General features: G+C 38.3%; 1 protein-coding gene across 2 annotated transcripts in view; it reads left to right on the top strand.

The window, feature by feature from the left end:
* The window catches only part of LOC138692636 (putative zinc finger protein 66), a 55,925-nt gene that overhangs the window by 11,179 nt on the left and 24,517 nt on the right, over positions 1–20,229 (top strand). The window contains exon 2 of one of the 2 annotated variants that reach the window (XM_069815704.1): positions 2,754–2,854. The exons of the other annotated variant lie outside the window; for it this stretch is intronic. Within the exon in view, the coding sequence (XP_069671805.1) occupies positions 2,756–2,854 (99 nt within the window). The 5' untranslated portion in view covers positions 2,754–2,755. The remainder of the gene's footprint in view (positions 1–2,753; positions 2,855–20,229) is intronic. 2 annotated transcript variants of the gene reach the window in all.

Here is a 20,229-nt window from a genome sequence, read left to right on the forward strand (position 1 = left end):
CTGGGCATTTTAAAGTAACTTATATGTAGTAATGTTTTTTTTGTTAATTTGGGCATATGTCTTACGAATATATAATTTGATAAAGTAGCATAGCAATATGTATGAACAGTGAATAATTTTTCTTTCAAGTTTTCGGTATTTTAATACTAAATAAATTTGTTTATTCTTGATTTAAATATTGTGTAATTATTCATTGATAAAAACGACATTATTTAATGGATTAGTATTGTATACAATAAATGCCAAGAAAAATGTAAGACAATTCAGTACTATAATGCGAACATACTCTGTCCACTATTGCCTCAGAATCCATCAAATATACGAGTATATTATCATTGACTTACAATGGTGTCCCTCTTTTGCCCTGACATTGCCCCAAACCTGGGGCAATTGTGGGACATATTTTTCAGTATTGTGAAATAATTATTACATTTCAAGATGACTTCATTCTGGAAATGAACACTGAACATCAAATTACACTAATATAACACCATGCAAACTGCATACATTACATAAGAATTTAGTGTCTTAAATTTCGAAAGTTTTCATTTCTGTCCCACATTTACCCCATCTGACCCTAGCAGTTATAGTTTTTAATAGGCCTACCTCCGTTTCCCTATCATTGATTACAACTAGTTATCTATTTATATTACGTAATACCGGAATATAACTACCGAATCCTTACCACCTGGGCCTGTTTCTCAAAAATACTAGTTTAATAGTTCACCAGTTACTAGTTACCAGAGTATATTTCACCAGGTCTAATAGATTCTGTTTCTCAAACTATTTCACCAGTCTAGCAACTTGTGACAATTTTTCACTAGTCACATGATCTCTTTCACTAGTCAGCTTATTGAATTCATTTGTTTATAGTCATTGGTTGATATTGTTATTTGAGGTTAGAAGGCTAAGTTTTATTTGTGTTTTGGTTTTGATTTCTCTTTTCGGTTAAAATTCTATCAATTGAAAGCAAATTAACTATACTGAATATGATTAATGAATCAAAGGATTCGGTGCTTTTTCAAGCATAATAAGAAAAAATTATAAAGTAAACGAATGGACAAAAAATGTTGTAATGTGTGAGGCTCTGGAACTGATACCTCAGAACAAAGATTATGCATACGTTAGGGACACTTACTGGCCCAACATTAAGAAAGCAACTTTGATGAGTAGGCTACCAATTCAAGTTCACAGTATCATTACAGTCTAGTATATATAGTCATGAAGCTTGAGTTGTGAGGGTGCTGGAAACAATAGACTGTGCCGGTACTATTTCGCTTGTATGTAATGAGGCGATATTAGCGATCCTAGTGGTTAGCAACTATCTATGGATGCATATTTACTACGTATTCAGCTTCGTGACTGTATATACTAGACTGTGGTATCATAATATAAACATATTATGTAGCTAGTATGTCTACTGCCGACATGAATGCCACTTATAACTTAATGAAAAATTCGCTAATTTTTTTCAGTTTTACATTTGATCTGTTCATAAATTAGTGTCGTTTTATATTTAATTTGTAGTCTAAAGTTGACAATGCCAGAACAACTTGCAGTGGAAGAGGAAAGCCAGCAAAATTCACTGCAGTTGATGAATTGGTATTAGATTATTAGGAAATATTCTGCAAGTGTTGCTGGTCTAGGACAGAAAGACCTGATGGCATTGGAAAATAATCAACATCCCAGTTTGTAGAGCAATTTGTATTTGAAGCTTTGCTGTTAATGCATAACTTCTATTTTATGACTTGTTATGGCAGGTTCCACTATATTTAACAACTCTCCAAGCTTTTCAAAATTCAAATTATGGTTTATTTAACAATGCTCGCAACTGCAGAGGTTATATCAGAGTCGCCGGTCTGCCGGAATTTTGTCCCGCAGGAGTTTTTTACATGCCAGTAAATCTACTGACATGAGCCTGATGCATTTAAACACACTTAAATGCCATCGACCTAGGTGGGGATCGAACCCGCAACCTCGAGCATAGAAGACCAGCGCTATAGCAAGTACGCTACCGAGGTTGACTCCAAGCTTTTCAGCACTTTACCTAAACTGTTCATTATATTTAAATAAATGCTCCCATAAGGAATAATAATTGTTCTTTCTCGATATAGTTTTAGCTCTTTTCATCACTTCAGTCGGAATCACTAAACCACATGTATTAAAAAAATAAATACAATATTTTGTTTTGATTATCTGGTAACTGATAATATAGAAATCATCAGTCTTTAGAGTCGTGTACGAATATTCCTGTTGAACACTAGTATAATCAACTAGATTAGCATTTTGAGAAACAGAATCACTTATGAACTGGTGAAATCGACTAATATTACTAGTCTGTGAACTGGTAACTATTACTTTACCCTTGTAGTTTCTAGAAACACAGACTTGTAAAATAAACTAGTATTACTACTGTACAGACTAGTATTACTAGTCCATGAGTTTTGAGAAATTCAAACCATTGGTTACGCGATTGGTTTACCTATAACTTGAGTTATATATCGTCGTGTCTTCTTTCGAGAAAAGTCGGACATTGTTGTAATGTCGATATGAGATTAAATGATTTCTGTTTCGTTGTAGGACTACAGATGAAGTGTACGAGTTAAATTATTAATTTTATAGAACAACTCTTGTGTGGAAATATGTACAAGGGAATGCGATTCCAATAAATTTGATCGTTGTAACTTGTAGTAAGTGTTTCTCGACGGTCCAGTTGCCGTAATCATTGTCAGTTACATAAACTCTTCTTTCAGTTATGATGGATATGATCAAGATGGAGCCTGAGGATGATCCTTTGGGCTTACTACCACATGATAACACATACAAAAGGGAAGAGAATAAAGCTTTATCAGAGGTAAACGGAAGTCTTTCTATGTTTTTTCATTATGTGTTTGTCGAACAATGTCAGAAAAGCATACATTTCACACTCTGTATTCAGTAAGCTAAACTAGAGTCCCATGCCATAGCTGTGTGGTATAAGGCGTCGTGATTTGGTCTGGCATTATGAAATGTCTGTTGGTTCTCTCGACAAGGGAAGACATTTTCAGACGAGGCTCAGCTAGTCTGTGTTTGGGTGCTAACCCTGCATGACGATGGAGTAATACAGAGCCACACTTATTAATATAATCTGGCTTGAACAGGTCAGGGGTCAATGTGCTTCCCACATCAGTAAGGAGCATCTTGCACCTCTGCTGCAGATAAGTGGCCTAGATGGAACCTATAAACTATTATAAACTTGGCATTACATATCATCATTATTATTATTAATATTACTATTAATATTATTGGACTAATTAGACTACAGAAGTCCAGAGTCGCTCGTCTTATTTACCATCATGTCATTCTTATGTTCTATGGACCATAATAAAATTGTTCATGCTTTTTAAGTAATACGAGTTATAAGTTCAGAACTAGACATTATCTTGAGTGAATACCTTAATAGGTATTGAGTGAAATATCACTAGACAGCTGTAGTTCACTTTGTCAGCTTTGTATGAAAAATAAATCAACCTTTGATATCATGTCAGTGAGATTTTGCTCTGTACCTTGTTTACACAATTAGTCCATAATATTTTGTTGTTAATTATAATTATAACATATAATTGTAATTATCTGATGTCCCACAACCCTGTCGAGGTGGGTTCCTCCAAGTTGGTGACTGGAGGGTGCAATAGTGGCTTTCGTGCTGTTATTTTTGTCCACACATATATCGACTTAGCACCATCCAGCTCTTTTCGTTCTCTCTTCTTTTTCATCTCTATCTTTCTCACTGCTGACCACCATTGTATGCGGAATGCCCACCACATCATCACACCTATTTTCATTTTTCCATCCCTGCTGTTAATTCTTTGCTTCGTCCGCCAACATGACGGGTTTTGTTAAGAATGCCTTGTCTGGCTTAATTCTTCTTCCTCTTCTAGTTCTTTCTATACATTATTAGCTTAAGTATTCTAGGCTTATAACTCCCGTCTCACAAGCGAGGATCTTTCCTCTCTCCGTAGTTCTGTCCCACGGTTTCGAGCGCGACTTCCAATTTGTGCGGCCTGACAGGGCGCACAGCAACGAAGCAATAGTGGACCCTTAATACTGCCCCTATATGCAAGTTTAGATGCCGAACCCGGACCAGAAGTCAAGTACATTCACGTAGAACCCCAGTGGGGACCTGGGGCGATTTAGATGCTCGGTGACCGACTCTGCTCGCCGGGACAGATACGAGGGGGATCCAGGAAATAACGACCGTTCGCGCATACCCGCCGCGCAGCTGACTCCCCTTCCTTGTTTGAAGGTCAACTGGCTTCCTTAACATGTGTTCTCATAATGTTGTGAGTACTGGTTGCAACAAGTCGCCATTGTACATTTTGTGTTACTTCAAAATGAACGACGTGATTGATAATCCCGCCGACTGTGAGGTGAGGAGTGTGATTCGATTTTTGAATGCCCGACATTTGAAATCTGCAGAAATTTACCGGCAATTGAAAGAAGTGTATGGTGATACTGTAATGAATGAAAGAAATGTGAGAAAATGGTGCGAAATGTTTAACAATGGGCGAACAAATGTCCACGATGAAACTCGACCCGGACGCCCATCACTCATCACAGAAGACCTGAAGACTAAAGTGAACGACAGAATCTTGCAAGACAGGCGCACATCACTCGACGAATTGCATATTGCCTTTCCTGACATTTCTCGTTCTTTGCTTGGTGAAATTGTCTCGCAACATCTTGGCTACCACAAAATCTGTGCACGATGGGTTCCACGGCAACTGAGTGACCAACACAAAACTCAGAGAATGGCCTCAGCATTGACATTCTTGATGCGATATCACACAGATGGAGACGCCTTTCTTGATCAAATTGTGACTGGTGATGAGACCTGGGTGTCTCACAACACCCCAGAGACCAAGCGCCAATCACGTCAGTGGCATCATCCCTCATCACCCAAGAAACCGAGAAAATTCAAACAGACTCTCTCAACACAAAAAGTCATGGCTACTGTCTTTTGGGATCGCAAAGGTGTTCTTTTGCTGGATTTCATGCCAAAAGGCACTACGATCAATGCAAATTGTTATTGTGAGACTTTACGATAACTACGGCGAGCCATCCAAAACAAGAGGCGAGGAATGCTTTCGAGAGGAGTTGTGCTTCTTCACGACAACGCCCGCCCGCACACTGCTGCTTCAACTTGAGAATTGCTGGATCAATTCGGTTGGGAAATCTTTGATCATCCGCCCTATAGTCCAGACCTTGCTTCTAGCGATTTTCACCTTTTCACTAAGCTGAAAGACTTTCTGGGTGGTACGCGTTTTGGAAGTGATGAAGAGTTGAAGAAGACAGTGAACACCTGGCTTAATGAACTAGCGGCAGAGGAGTATAACACGGGAATTATAAAGCTAGTGAACAGATACGACAAATGTTTGAATGTAGGTGGTGATTATGTAGAGAAGTAAAGGAAGCTTCAGTTATGTAACAGACTTTGTTTTTTCAAATAAATATATTTTTTTAATTATTACAACAAAACGGTCGTTATTTCCTGGATCCCCCTTGTATATCACTCCAACGTGTTCCTGCTGACTAATGAGTGTCGCAATGTAACCAACTGCAAGTCTCCCGCAGCTGCGTGCGGTCTGATTATTCGGTTTTGGTGGGAGAGTTTGGAGTTAACAGGGTAGTCTGATGGTTGAGTTCAGTGTATAGTGGAGGGCCACAGGTGGTTATTATCTTGGTAGGGACATAAAGTTACAGCTCACGTCTTGCGTAGAACTTGCCGTTACGTGTGTAATGCCCAGTTTGAAGGGTAACTGACGTGAGGTGCGTTGCTTGGGATCAGGCTGTGGTGCGGTCCTCACAGCTGGCACAGACCGCGAAGAATTTTTTAGGTGTCTCTTTCTTACGCCTCCCCCGGTGGCAGGCTGACGCCGACGGTTCCATAGGGGGAACCAGTTCAAAATATCTTCGCGCTCCTCTTCCCCCACCTCTCATAAAAAATCGAAAAAAGAAGAACCAAAAAAAGTTACAGTTACTGGTGGTCTTATGTCAAACACAGCTATGGACCTGGTTACCAGGAATGTGAATGTTTAAATGCCGTCTCCAAAGTTCATAACCATTACGTTAACTGGCACGGAAAAAAACGATAAAAGATATCAGCCCATTTTACATCAGACGTGCACTTGATGGACTCGTGGGAAAAGTCAAGAAAGCCGTTAGACTCCTCAGTGGCAGCCTCCTCGTTGAAACATGGTCTCCCAATCAAATTGAGACGCTGTTGATGGCTAAGTTGCTGGAGTCGTATCTATAAAGGTTGAAAGGCACTCTTCGCTGAACACCACGTGGGGAGTAGTTCATACGGATGCTCTGGATGGAATAAATGACGAGGAAATATAGCTTAGAACTGGCAGACCAGTTCGTACCCAAGGCGTACCGTTTGTTGCGTATCAATAAGCACCGTTTTCTTGACTTTCAAGAAATCCCTCCTACTGAGTACATATTTGTCGGCTATGAGCGTGTCCCTGTACGTGCGTATGTGCCGAACCCAATGCGCTGCTTTAGGTGACAATGGTTCGGACATACGCAGAAACGTTGCACAAATGAACTCACATGTGCAAAGTGCGGCGGTGGAGACCATAGGAATTCCTCATGTTCCAACACCGCTCACTGTGTGAATTGTGAAAGGGACCATGCCGCAAATTCCAAGGACTGTCCGAAGTACCAGGTAGAGAAGGCAATACAAGAGCTCCGAGTCAGGGACAATGTTACATTCTTTGAGGCACGTAAGCGTTATTTTGATTCAGAAAAGAAACAGAAAGAAAAGTCCTATGCTGCTGTTTTACAAAAAGTAATGCGTCAATTCAAACGCCAGCTCTTGAGTGTATACCTGGGAAGCAAGCTGAGATCGGAACCCAAACGTATATGGACGCTGGTACTCAGACTGGCGAGTCAGACCTCAGCTGTGGCCTCGATATCAGGCCCTATATACCAATAAAGACAGGTGCTGTGACGTCACAGACAAATTCTGAACCTGAGAAAATTTCACGTCGCACTCCTTGTACAGGGGAGAAATCGATCCCGTACCCGATCATGAGCGCGACATACTGCAAGTGAATCGCCACCATCGAAAACTAAGCTGTCGCAGTCGAAAGGAAAGATTCATAGGAAAGAACAGAAGAGAAAATCCCCCATAAAACCACCATCATGATTTAGCTTCTCATGGTGACTGATATTATACAATGGAATGTGAACGGTGTACGCAGATGATATACAGAACTACAGCAATTGAGCTATCATGAGAACTCTGCTATTTTATGTCTTCAGGAGACACACCTGCTGCCTAAAAACTCTCTGAATATCTTGGGATACTAAGTTCACAGGTACGATCACATAGCCAGTATTCTTTTCCTCTGTCATCAATATTACCACTCGTCATCAATGCATAGCCACAACAATAACTTTTCGTAGCATTCAGTTTACAATAGTCTGTATGTATATGCCCCCAGATACACTTTTCACTGTGAATGACATTGAAGATATCCTGCTACAGATACCTGCTCCACATCTGTTAGTGGGGGATTTCAATCCATCCCACCGCTCTTGGGGCTCAAATTCCGATGATAACAGAGGAAATAAAATAGCAGAAGTATGTACCAATCTAAATCCGATTACCCTGAATTCAGACAAAGCAACACACCTTTCCTTTGCTTACGTTACTTACTCCATGATAGATATCTCCATTTTATAGCCCAGTTTTGTCCACGCATTTCGAATTACCAAGAAAATAGAGTAGATTGTGGGGTCCATTTGACCCCTCAGCTCTGCTCGTGACGACATCTGCCTTCAAGGCTGGGCTTTTAGCATGCCTCGTACTATGGAAAGCAATGCACCGAAAATATTTATGGCACACATAAAAAGACCATTGTGATACCAAACAATTTTTAAATTATTGTGGACTCTTTAGACATTGTTATAACACTTATTTCTTTACAACGAGGATATGAAAATAATACAGAATGGCTCTCTGAGAAGAATATTATGTAATTGTGCTCACATTACATAATTGACGATTTTCTTAGTTTTCTTCGCTGTTTTACGGCTACTTGTAGACGATTTACTTTTCTGCTCTTGTTGGCGTTTGTTGAGATCTTTCATGATGAATGAGTTGTAAAGTATCATTCAATAACGAATGAATCTATAGGCCTACTAGAGATTTTTTCGTTCAGTACATTAGCAAATGTTTGTGCTAGGTTTATGAACTTGTGTAATGTAGTCCCATGCTACTCCTCCAAACACTTTTCAAATTTGTAAACCACACGAAACCAGTCAACAGAAGGACGAATATTTCTCCTTGAAACACACTGTAACCAATCGGATTTCTTACTTTAACAGTTTTTTTTCTTCACTATAGAAGAGTTTGTTTGCAGCACAGTCTAATAGATACAGTCACGCAATTCATACGTATAAAATATGCCAACATTTGACAGCTGGCGCGACAGTAGCCCTCTAGCGGCAGGCAAGTTAAAAGTGTGCCCACGACATATGATAAAACATCAGAAAACGGGTTTTGCGTAATTTATTTTATATTTTTATGCTATACAATAAGTGTATATGGTTCTTACTAATTCTACTTTAGAATCCTGGAAGAATTTCACACACAGTTAATCTACAAGTTTCAGAAGCTGGGAATAAACGTAATTCTTTCTGCTCCTTACAACTGAATCATGGCCCTGATCACGTATCATGGTTTGAAATAATATAATTGTTTGTACGTGGACGGTTAATTCAATTCATTCCTAAATATATTTATAAACCATTGGAACTCTTTATTTCCTGTGAGAAATTAACTATTTTCCATACCGCAAATTGGGGTAAACTCGGCCGCTGAGTTAAACTTAAAAATAAAAAAGGGGACGATTTAAACCTTAATTTTACAGACATTGATTTATGAAGTTCATTATTTTTCAATTTTTTATTTTATTATTTTGAGTCGCTAATAGTGCTGATATTATGGTTTAAATTTTTATGGAAAGTTTACCGCATTTTACATTACATTTCCAGTTTTCACACATAAGCTTAATTTTAACTTACCCTACCTATATAATACGTAATTTACATGCACTTACTGTTATTATGACGTAGGTGAGAACAAATGAATACACAACTTTGTTGAAAAAATTGTAACTTCAATTAACTCAGAAAATGTAGGCCTAATTTTGTTTTCAGAGCAGAAGTGGTGTAAGTCAAAAATGGGTAATGAGGGTTAAAGTAAACATTCTGTAAAATACAGCGCAAATTAGCAGTTAATATTGAATGTATTTAAACTATTAGTAGTCAGGTGAATAGCACGAAGGATATATTAATTGCTACTTTGCGCTGTATTTTACAGAATTTTTATTTTAAACCTCATTAGACTACCTAAATTTGACTTATGCCACTTCTGCTCTGAACGGCTCAAATAATCACTGGTAATGTAAAATCAACACCAATAACAGTCATGCAAATTATTACAGAAAAGATTGCTTTTTATATTAAATTTAAAAAGGCTCTTTTATTTCTTGAGAACTTAATACGGTCTGCCACATGAATCTACACCAACACATCAGAAATTTATCGACACAGTCTGGATTTATTCAAGAAGTGAATATTTTGCAAAAGGATTGTAATACGCCATGAATTCTTGAAAAAATTAACACCATAATCCCTACTTGAATGCAATATAACATTTAACTTTTGAAAACTATAAAGAAAAAAACACGAATACAAAAATTATGGAATTACTTGCAATCCAAAATCGGAATGGTTACACATTTACACATGATCTCTGTAAAACAATAATATACTGTAATAGGTATTTACTTTGTTTTTATTTAAACTCTCATTCCTGACATACAAATAGGTAACTGATAACAGTGATAACTAATAAATGTTTTATAGAATACATTACGTAGGCTACCTACAACGTGGATTATAGGTTATGACTGAGTTATGATTTTCTCTTGGTCTTTAGGGAATCTGAAGAACGACAAATTCGGAGATTTAAACTTGTTGTTACTGCAATTTTCGTCATTGCACACATTGCCTTTATTCCGACGCATGATTAAAACGTTATTATAACATCTCGCATACCTTTAAAGCACGTGCTGGCTGTATCAACCCTATGACCAGTGCCTTGCCTGCCGCTTGGGCGCTAGTGTCGTGAACGTTGGCAAAAAAAGTGTTGAAGTTGCGCGACTGTATATATTAGACTGTGGTTTGCAGTACACACACGCGCGCGCACGCACGCACGCACGCACTCCCCCTCCCTCTCCCCCTCCCTCCTACCTCTCCCCTCCATCTCCCCCTCCCCTCTCCCCTCCCCCCTCTCCGTCTCTCTGTCATCGGTACGAAATATAATCGGCTAACATTTCACCCAATTCACTTTTTTATAATTATTTACTTTAAGAATTCGAGTCAACTGTCTTTGTTAAATCCGTTGTTAATCGTACGTTTCTTTGTTAATGTTTGATAATCAGTATTTCTTAGTGAGTGCAAAAGGGATTAATTTATAAAAATGCCTTGCATTTGTGCATCAGCAACATGTAAAACATAGGGCAAAATTGTGGTGATAAAAACGTGATTTATAATCGATTTACTTCCTATAGATACTTTAACTTCTTTACAATTTTACTTTGCCAAGTTTGTAGTGTAACATTTCTTAGTGAGTGTAAAAAGAATTAATTTATAAATATTCCTTGCACTTGTACAAGAGGAACATGTGAAAACAGAAGGGAAAAATTGTGGTGATAAAACATAATTTACAATCGATATCCAAAGGCACAAGCTGCGTATTACAGCAGATAGGTTTAGACCTGAAATATAGCATATTTGTTCGATCATTTCGATAATTTTGATTATCTTCGCCATTTTAAAGCAGAATTATTAAGGTTACCACAAAAACTGGAACTAAATAATTCTGCCGAACCTCATTTATTCTTACCTAATAATACTCAGTGTGATATCCAAAAGGACGAACGCGATGCAAGGTTTTATTTTTAAGTAATAGGAAAAACTCTTGTGCGAACTTCCGAAGCCAGGTACATCAAACATATAGTGAAAGTGAAAATATCGAAGAGAATATAAGATAAATAGAAAAGTTATTAAAATTCGAGCAATTAACGATAAACTACAAAAAAGAACTACAATTAGCAAATGACAAAGTACTCCAATTGGAACAAAACATTTCAGAACTTGAGAAATAACTTTCAATCTAAATAATTTCTTGTTAAATATGAACAGGTATTTTCAAAATGCCAACGTAAAACCACAACTCGTGGCTCATGTTAAATTTTGGGACAATAACGGTATTTCAGTAGTTGTGACACTTCATGCAATTTCGAAAAGACATTCAGAATATGTAAAGAATATTACCCCTTACCCAGTGCACGTACTTTACGTAAACGTCTTTCGATAACTGAGTGTCCGCCAGGTTTTAATTAAAATGGAAAAAAATATGGTCTTGTGTTACGACAGAATGAAAATAGGCAGGGGACCCAACAAAGATCTGTTTCTATGGCCTTACAATAAAATTATGGCCAGGTCTTACTTGTTCGTAGTTTGACGAGGAAATGGAAGCAGTCAATGAATTATATGTTTGATTGTACTATCACGTCATTATTATAAAAAAAAATAATAATCTCTGTATAAGCCTCTGATTCCAAAGTACCGTCATTTTCCATAACTATGGTCCTGGAACACAATTATAGTCTACGATACAACCATTCAAAGAACATTGCAGAAGTAACTTAGACCGTTCGTAGACAGCTGCAGTGATTTGATTTCAAACTACAGTAGAGATAAACGAAGTACCACATTATGGAGTACAAAATTTGAATGGAACATAGTTGTGTTCCAGGATCATAATTATGGGAAATGACGGTGCGTGCTTTCGTCAGTGACATGGGTCCTCAAAATCAGAAACTACGGAAAGACTTAAAAATGAATGTAACTCAGACACATATTTCAAATAATGTGGCATCTGGCCACAGAATCTGCGGTTTATGGGATATATCGTATATGCTGAAACTAATGAGGATTAATTTATTATACACTGGATCTATTTCGGAAACTAGAAAAAGAGTTAAGCCAACAGTATCAGAAGATTTAAAACTTACGGGCGGGGCTAACAATGGCAGTTAAATCGAAGTCTTAAAGTAAATAATTATGAAGAAAGTGAATTCATTGAAATGTTAGCTGGTTATCTTTCGTACCGATTGAACAAGAATGCAAACAAACTCTTCTATATTGAAGAAAAAACTGTGTAAGTAAGAAATCCGACTGATTACAGTGTGTTTCACGGATAAATATTCGTCTTGTTGACTGGCTTCGTGTGGTTTACAAATTTGAAAAGTGTTTTGAGGAGTAGCATGGGACTACATTACACAAGTTCAAAAACCTACCACAAACATTTGCTAATATACTGAACGAAAAGATCTCTAGTAGGTCTGTAGATCCATTCGTTATTTAATGATATTCCAGAACTCGATCATCATGAAAGCTCTTAAGAAACGCCGACAAGGGCAGAAAAGTAAATCGTCTACAAGTAGCCGTAAAACAGCGAAGAAAATTAAGAAAATCGCTACTGTATAATGGGAGCACAATAACGAAATATTCTTCTTAGAGAGCCATTCTGTATTATTTTCATATCCTCGTTGTAAAGAAATAAGTGTTTTAATAGTGTCAAAAGAGCCCACAATAATTAAAAAATTGTTTGGGACCACAATTGTCTTTTTATAAGTGCCATAAATATCTTCGGTGCATTGCTTTCTATAGTACGAGGCATGCTAAAAGCCCAGCCTTGACGGCAGATGACGTCACGAGCAGAGCTGAAGGGTCTGATGGCCCCTACCTTCTATTCTATTTTCCTTGGTAATGACCACTACCTCATCCGAATGCGTATGTCCGCTTTACATCCTGCAAAATCTCGCTCTACAAACTGGGTTATTAAAAATGTGGACTGAGTCGGATTTTCGGAGCCCATATCATTCGATGATAATGGACATGAAAGTGTGGACTCCATAGTAGAACACTTCTCGAATGTGGTCGTCCTGCAGGACAAAATGCCTCCCTGTCCCTTGATGGACGGATGTCTGCAGAGATCCAATCCGAGACCGCAAACGTAGCTTACGCCAATTTGAGTACCATCCAACCCAAGAAAACTTTGTCCAGTTTAAACGTCTTCGAGCCAAAGCTCGTCGCACTGTGTGCGATGCTAAGAAGACGTCCTGGGGAAACTGCGTCACTTCATTGAAAAAGAACGTCCCAGCTAAGATCGTATGGGAGAAAGTCCGTCGAATAATGGCAAAACGTAGTTCTGTAATTCCGAGCCTTCTAAACAATGGTTTAGCGACCACCAGTGCCATAGAAATTGCTCAAATATTTGCTACCACTTTGCACAAATAAGCAGCTCAAGGAATTATGTCCCAGAATTTCTAAAAAATCAAAGATGCTGCAGAAAAACGAAACCTAAATTTTAAATCTGATAATACTGAACACTGTAATGCACCATTCACATCCGAGGAACTTGAGGCGGCAATAGATACATCCCCTGACACCTGCCTTGGCCCTGATGATATTCATAACCATATGCTTCGCCATTTCCCACCAGCTGGCAAATCTTTTTCTATTGAGAATGTATAACAGGATGTGGACTGAGGGTGTATTTCCATCTTCTTGGCGTTCTGCCTTTGTAATTCCATTCTAGATACTGGGAAAGAATCCTCCTTTATCTGGGAGCTATAGGCCAATTTGTCTCACCAGTTGCGTATGCAAGGTTATGGAAAAGGTAAGTGAACACCTGATGTGGGTACTTGAATCGGAAAACCGATCATCTAATATTCAATGTGGTTTTCGTAAGCACAGATCCACTGGAGATATTCTTGTTCGGCTTGAGACCGCCATTAGAGATGCTTTCCTCAAGAAGGAGCATCTTGTTGAAGTCTTCTTCGATCTAGAAAAGGTTTACAATACCACATGGGGATATGGCATTCTGCAAACTCTGCATGATTGGGGACTTCGTGGCAGTCTACCAACGTTTATTGCGAAGTTCATGGCAGAGCGGTATTTCCGAGTTCGAGTAGGAATCACACTTTCTAACGAACATCTTCAAGACAACATTGTTCCGCAAGGGTCTGTATTAAGCATTCTTCTTTTCTGCATTGCAATCAGTGGAATTGCCCACTGGGTAAGTGGACGAGTATCTGTTCTATTGTATGTTGCTGACTTTGCTTTATATTACAGCTCGCGATATTTTCTATCTATTGGTCGAAGTTGCAACTGGTCATCAACGTGCTATCAGTATGGGCTGTTCGCAATGACTTTAAATTCTCCACTCTGAAAACGCAGTGTGTCCACTTCTATAACATCGTGGACTTCATCCACACCCTGAACTGCGTCTTAATGGAGTGGAGTTGCAATATATAGACACTGCGAGATTTTTGGGCCTTGTCTTTGATTATAAATTGACGTGGGAGGCGCATATACGTGATTTGAGAAGGTGTGAAAAATCATTCAGTATTTTACGCTTTTTGTCAGGGGTTCGCTGGGATGCAGACCGCATAGTGCTTTTGCGTTTTTATCGTGCTCTTATCTGATAAAACCTGGAATATGGCTGTTTTATTTCTGGCTCAGCAAATAAATCGAAATTACGTTTTTATACACCATCCATCATCATGGAATACGACTTGCTACAGGGGCCTTCCAAACGAGTTGGATAGTGAGTATCTCTTTTAAGTCCCATTCAGTCTCTGCAGGCTTTACATTCCGATAATCCGGCAGTGGTAAGAACCCAGCAGCTGTTCCACATACTCCCAAGTTCTGACTTTGAGATTGGAGTAGTGTGGATTCCTGGCCATGTTGGAGTTCCAGGAAATGAGGCCGCAGATACTGCAGCCAAAGATGGTGCTATGAATGGGTCTCTGGTATATTGGCGCGAGAGGTAGCAAGATATACAAAATCACTTGATATATAGAATATAGCCACCGGCGTGGCTCAGCCGGTTAAGGCGCTTGCCTGCCGGTCTGAAGTTGTGCTCGGGCGCAGGTTTGATCCCCACTTGGGCTGATTACCTGGTTCGTTTTTTTTTTCGAGGTTTTCCCAAACCGTAAGATGAATGCCAAGTAATCTATGGCGAATCCTCGGCCTCATCTCACCAAATACCATCTCGCTATCACTAATCTTATCGGCGCTAAGTAACCTAGTAGTTGAGGTTTTACTTACCCAGTCGAGGATTGGCCACTGTCGTCTGACACATGGGCATTTCCTATGTGGCGAGCCTGAACCAGAGTGTGAGGTATGCCATGTAGCAATTACAGTCCAACATATTTTATTGCGTTGTTGGAAGTGTGACCAGGTACGTCGACAATATGCTATTCAGCTGACTAGTGACGTAGTTTTTATATAACCTCCTAATGTCGTGATGCTCTTGTAGAACAACATTGTAATTCATCTTCTGAAGATACCACCAGAGCTAAATCGTCTGCAAGAAGTAATGAATCTAGTTGTCAATGTCTATTGAGTTGCATATATATCCATGAGGTAATTGTTTCCATTCTCTATTTGATTAATATACTTACTTACTTACAAATGGCTTTTAACGAACCCGAAGGTTCATTGCCGCCCTCACATAAGCTCGCCATCGGTCCCTATCCTGTGCAAGATTAATCCAGTCTCTATCATCATATCCCACCTCCCTCAAATCCATTTTAATATTATCCTCCCATCTACGTCTCGGCCTCCCCAAAGGTCTTTTTCCCTCTGGTCTCCCAACTAACACTCTATATGCATTTCTGGATTCGCCCATACGTGCTACATTTCCTGCCCATCTCAAACGTCTGGATTTAATGTTCCTAATTATGTCAGGTGAAGAATACAATGCGTGCAATTCTGCGTTGTGTAACTTTCTCCATTCTCCTGTAACTTCTTCCCGCTTAGCCCCAAATATTTTCCTAAGCACCTTATTCTCAAACACCCTTAACCTATGTTCCTCTCTCAGAGTGAGAGTCCAAGTTTGACAACCATACATAACAACCGGTAATATAACTGTTTTATAAATTCTAACTTTCAGATTTTTTGACAGCAGACTAGATGATAAAAGCTTCTCAACCGAATAATAACACGCATTTCCCATATTTATTCTGCATTTAATTTCCTCCCGAGTGTCATTTATATTTGTTACTGTTGCTCCAAGATATTTGAATTTTTCCACCCCTTCGAAGGATAAATCTCCAATTTTTATATTTCCATTTCGTACAATATTCTGGTCACGAGACATAATCATATACTTAGTCTCTTCAGGATTTACTTCCAAACTGATCACTTTACTTGCTTCAAGTAAAATTTCCGTGTTTTCCCTAATCGTTTGTGTATTTTCTGCTAACATATTCACGTCATCCGCATAGACAAGAAGCTGATGTAACCCGTTCAATTCCAAACCCTGCCTGTTATCCTGAACTTTCCTAATGGCATATTCTAAAGCGAAGTTAAAAAGTAAAGGTGATAGTGCATCTCCCTGCTTTAGCCCGCAGTGAATTGGAAAAGCATCAGATACAAACTGACCTATATGGACTCTGCTGTATGTTTCACTGAGACACATTTTAATTAATCGAACTAGTTTCTTGGGAATACCAAATTCAATAAGAATATCATATAATACTTCCCTCTTAACAGAGTCATATGCCTTTTTGAAATCTATGAATAACTGATGTACTGTACCCTTATACTCCCATTTTTTCTCCATTATCTGTCGAATACAAAAAATCTGATCAATAGTCGATCTATTACGCCGAAAACCGCACTGATGATCCCCAATAATTTTGTCTACGTATGGAGTTAATCTTCTCAAAAGAATATTGGACAAAATTTTGTACGACGGCAACAAAAGTGATATTCCTCGAAAGTTACCACAGTTGGTTTTGTCCCCCTTCTTAAAAATAGGTACTATTATGGACTCCTTCCATTGTTCTGGTACAATTTCCTTTTCCCAAATAGCAACTACAAGTTTATAAATTTCGCTATATAATGCACTTCCACCCTCTTGTATTATTCTGCTGGAATTTGATCAATACCTGGAGACTTGTATTTTTTCAGATTTTCTATCGCAATTTCGACTTCTGAAAGCGTGGGTTCGGGTATAAATGGCTCAGCAGTTTGTATTTCAATTTCGTCCCGATCATTTCTATTTGGCCTATGTACATTTAGTAGTTGCGCAAAATAGTTTTTCCATCTGTTTAGGACTGATGGAGAGTCTGCAAGCAAGTCACCATTCTCATCCATGATCACGTTTACCCTTGGCTGATATCCGTTCTTAAATTCCTTTATACCCTTATATAAGTCTCTAATGTTTTTATTCTTACTATTTGTTTCTACCTCAATCAGTTTTTCCTTCAAGTAACCTCTGTTTTTATTCCTAAGTGTACGACTTGCTTCCCGTCTTTCATTGAAATAATTATCTCTCTTCTCCTCAACTGGATCCTGTAACAATTTCAATTTTGCCTGTTTCCTTCTTTCTACTACAATGCAACAATCTTCATCAAACCACGGTTTCTTTTTCTTAGTTTCATAATAACCTATGCTCTGCTCAGCTGCAATTTTGATACTATCTCTGATATTTTCCCACATGCTGTTAACATCTAATTCTTTCTCAGCTTCGTCGGAATTTTCTAAAGTGGCAAATCTATTCGAAATTTCGACCTGATAATTTTGCTTAGTTTCCTCGTCCTTTAATTTCAAAATAATGAATTTAGTAATATTAACTTGTTGCTCTACTCGCTTGGCTACTGATAGTCTTTCTCTTAATTCTCCAATTACCAAATAATGGTCAGAATTACAGTCTGCACCCCTGAAAGTTCGAATGTCTACTAAGTATGTCTCCGTTTATCTATCAAGATGTGATCTATTTGGTTATGTGTCAATCCATCTGGAGAAGTCCAGGTATATTTATGTATATCCTTATGGGAGAATGTACTTCTATTTGATTCATATATATGTAATAAATGGCAACAAATATATAAAAATATATATAAAATAACAAATGTAAACCTCTGGATGTAAAGTGCATTCGGGTTTGCTAAAGAATGTCCTTCACAATAGCGCCTTTATTTATTGTACTCTGCTGTTATTGTATTGTAAATATTTCTATAACAAGAAGTGTTATTCCATTGATCCCCTGAACCAGTACTGACTTTCTAATGGTGACTGTTTTGAGGGGGAAGTAGCTTAGAGTGTTAAATTTGAGCTACATCACAATATTCTCACGTAGTTTATTAAAGTGAAGACGATTATTCATTGTATGTTAAACAATCATGTGGTCGGATATTGTTAGTGCTTGGTTCTTTTAATATGCTGCATAATTCCACTTTGGTTTTTCTTTAATAATAAAATATCGTATTCAAAAATATATTTGCACACATGACGTAGAATAAAAGTCCTTCTATTACAGATATTACAGCATTGTTTCTCAACCACTGTGCCCTGACATGAATTACACCGTGTCGCGACATATTCTCCTGGAATTTGTCATTTATTTTTCTTTTTTCACGAATAAATATTATGTAGTGGAAATTTTCTTAGCAGAATAATTATCGTGATTGTTTGGAAAAGTGCAGATCCAGATCATTTCTAAACTCTAAATTCCAAAATCTAACTAAATAACATATGTAACAAATGTCAGTGAGCAAACCACTTACTCTTGAACGATGGAGAATTTTTCAGACTTAGATACCTTTCAACATTCGGGGGGAGGAAATAGCACCGTTTATAAGACCTCTCATAAAAATTACCTGCAAGTCGATTACAACAGTGCGCGGCCAATCCTATGTTCTCAAACCTTAACAAAATAACATATGTTGCAGATGTCATTGACATCTGGTAAGTATAAAGAATTTTTTCACTTAAATTGAAGATGAAGACAGTCTGTATCCAGTTCTCGATGCTGAATATTCACAGTGGATACTGTCTCCTCGCAAGTTCACTTTTCTGTGTGTTGGTCTACATGCTTGTTTCAAAACCCGAGTGCCATGATTTTTTTAGGTAATAGGCATACAGATTTAAATATTAATATAAATAAAAGACAAGGGACATTACTTAAGTTTGGTATTAAGAAATTTCGTACTAAAGATGTTTGTGACGCAACAACTACACTCAGGGACAAAAAAACCGGACACTTCTATATTTGCTTGTATTTTGTTGCAAATTATTTCAAAATGAAACAAAACCCATTTAAACAAAATAATGTTTCATTTAGCATCTTATACGACAACATTAGAAAAAAAAAATTTCTGATGAGAAAATTTACAAAAAATTACAAAGGGCGTATAACTATGGCATCGTTTGGTCTAACTGTTTTTTCATTTTATGGTGCCTTAAACATTAAAAACTCTTTTTAGTAACGGGTATTACCCCCTCTGGCTTGAATAACTGCATCCATACGTCTTGGCATGCTCTCAATTTGGTTAGCAATGTCTTCTTGAGAAATGAGTTCCCATTCTTCGCCAAGTGCTCGCCTCAACTCTTGTAACGATTCTGGTCTCGGTCGTCTATTCTTAACACGCCGTTCCAGCATGTCCCACATGTGTTCAATTGGGTTCATGTCTGGACTCCTTGCTGGCCATGGAAGAACATGGATTCACACTTCTTGGAGATAATCTCCGACCGCATGGGCAATATGCGGCCGTGCATTATCATGCATTAAAACAAAATTATCGCCTACAAATTGGCCAAATGGCACAACATGATCAGCCAAATATTCACTTATATACCTATCAGCTGTTAGTCTTCCATTTTCAACAAAAACCAACTCTGTACGAGCATCCGTACACACTCCTGCCCAAACCATCACTCCACCACCTCCATACGGCACATTTTCGGAAATGCAACACTGTGAAAATCGTTCTCCCCTCCTTCTCCAAACTCTTTCACGTCCATCAGGTGAGCACAGATTGAAACGGGACTTATCGGTGAACAGAACACAGCTCCACTGTCCATTTCTCCAATCCCTGTGATCATTTGCAAAATGCAGTCGTTCAACTCGATGCATCCTGAGAAGTCTGGGACAAGCTGCAGGTCTACTTGATATCAGTCCACTTGCTTTCAACCTCCTTCTAACTGTTTTGGCCGAAATTGGGCGTCCATGCATGTTAACAAATTGCTGGGCTACACTAGTAGCTGGCAGGTTGCGCTCCCTAAGAACTCTCAACACCATATACCTGT

This window comes from Periplaneta americana, chromosome 17 (assembly GCF_040183065.1).
Source record: "Periplaneta americana isolate PAMFEO1 chromosome 17, P.americana_PAMFEO1_priV1, whole genome shotgun sequence".
Classification (NCBI taxonomy): domain Eukaryota; kingdom Metazoa; phylum Arthropoda; class Insecta; order Blattodea; family Blattidae; genus Periplaneta; species Periplaneta americana.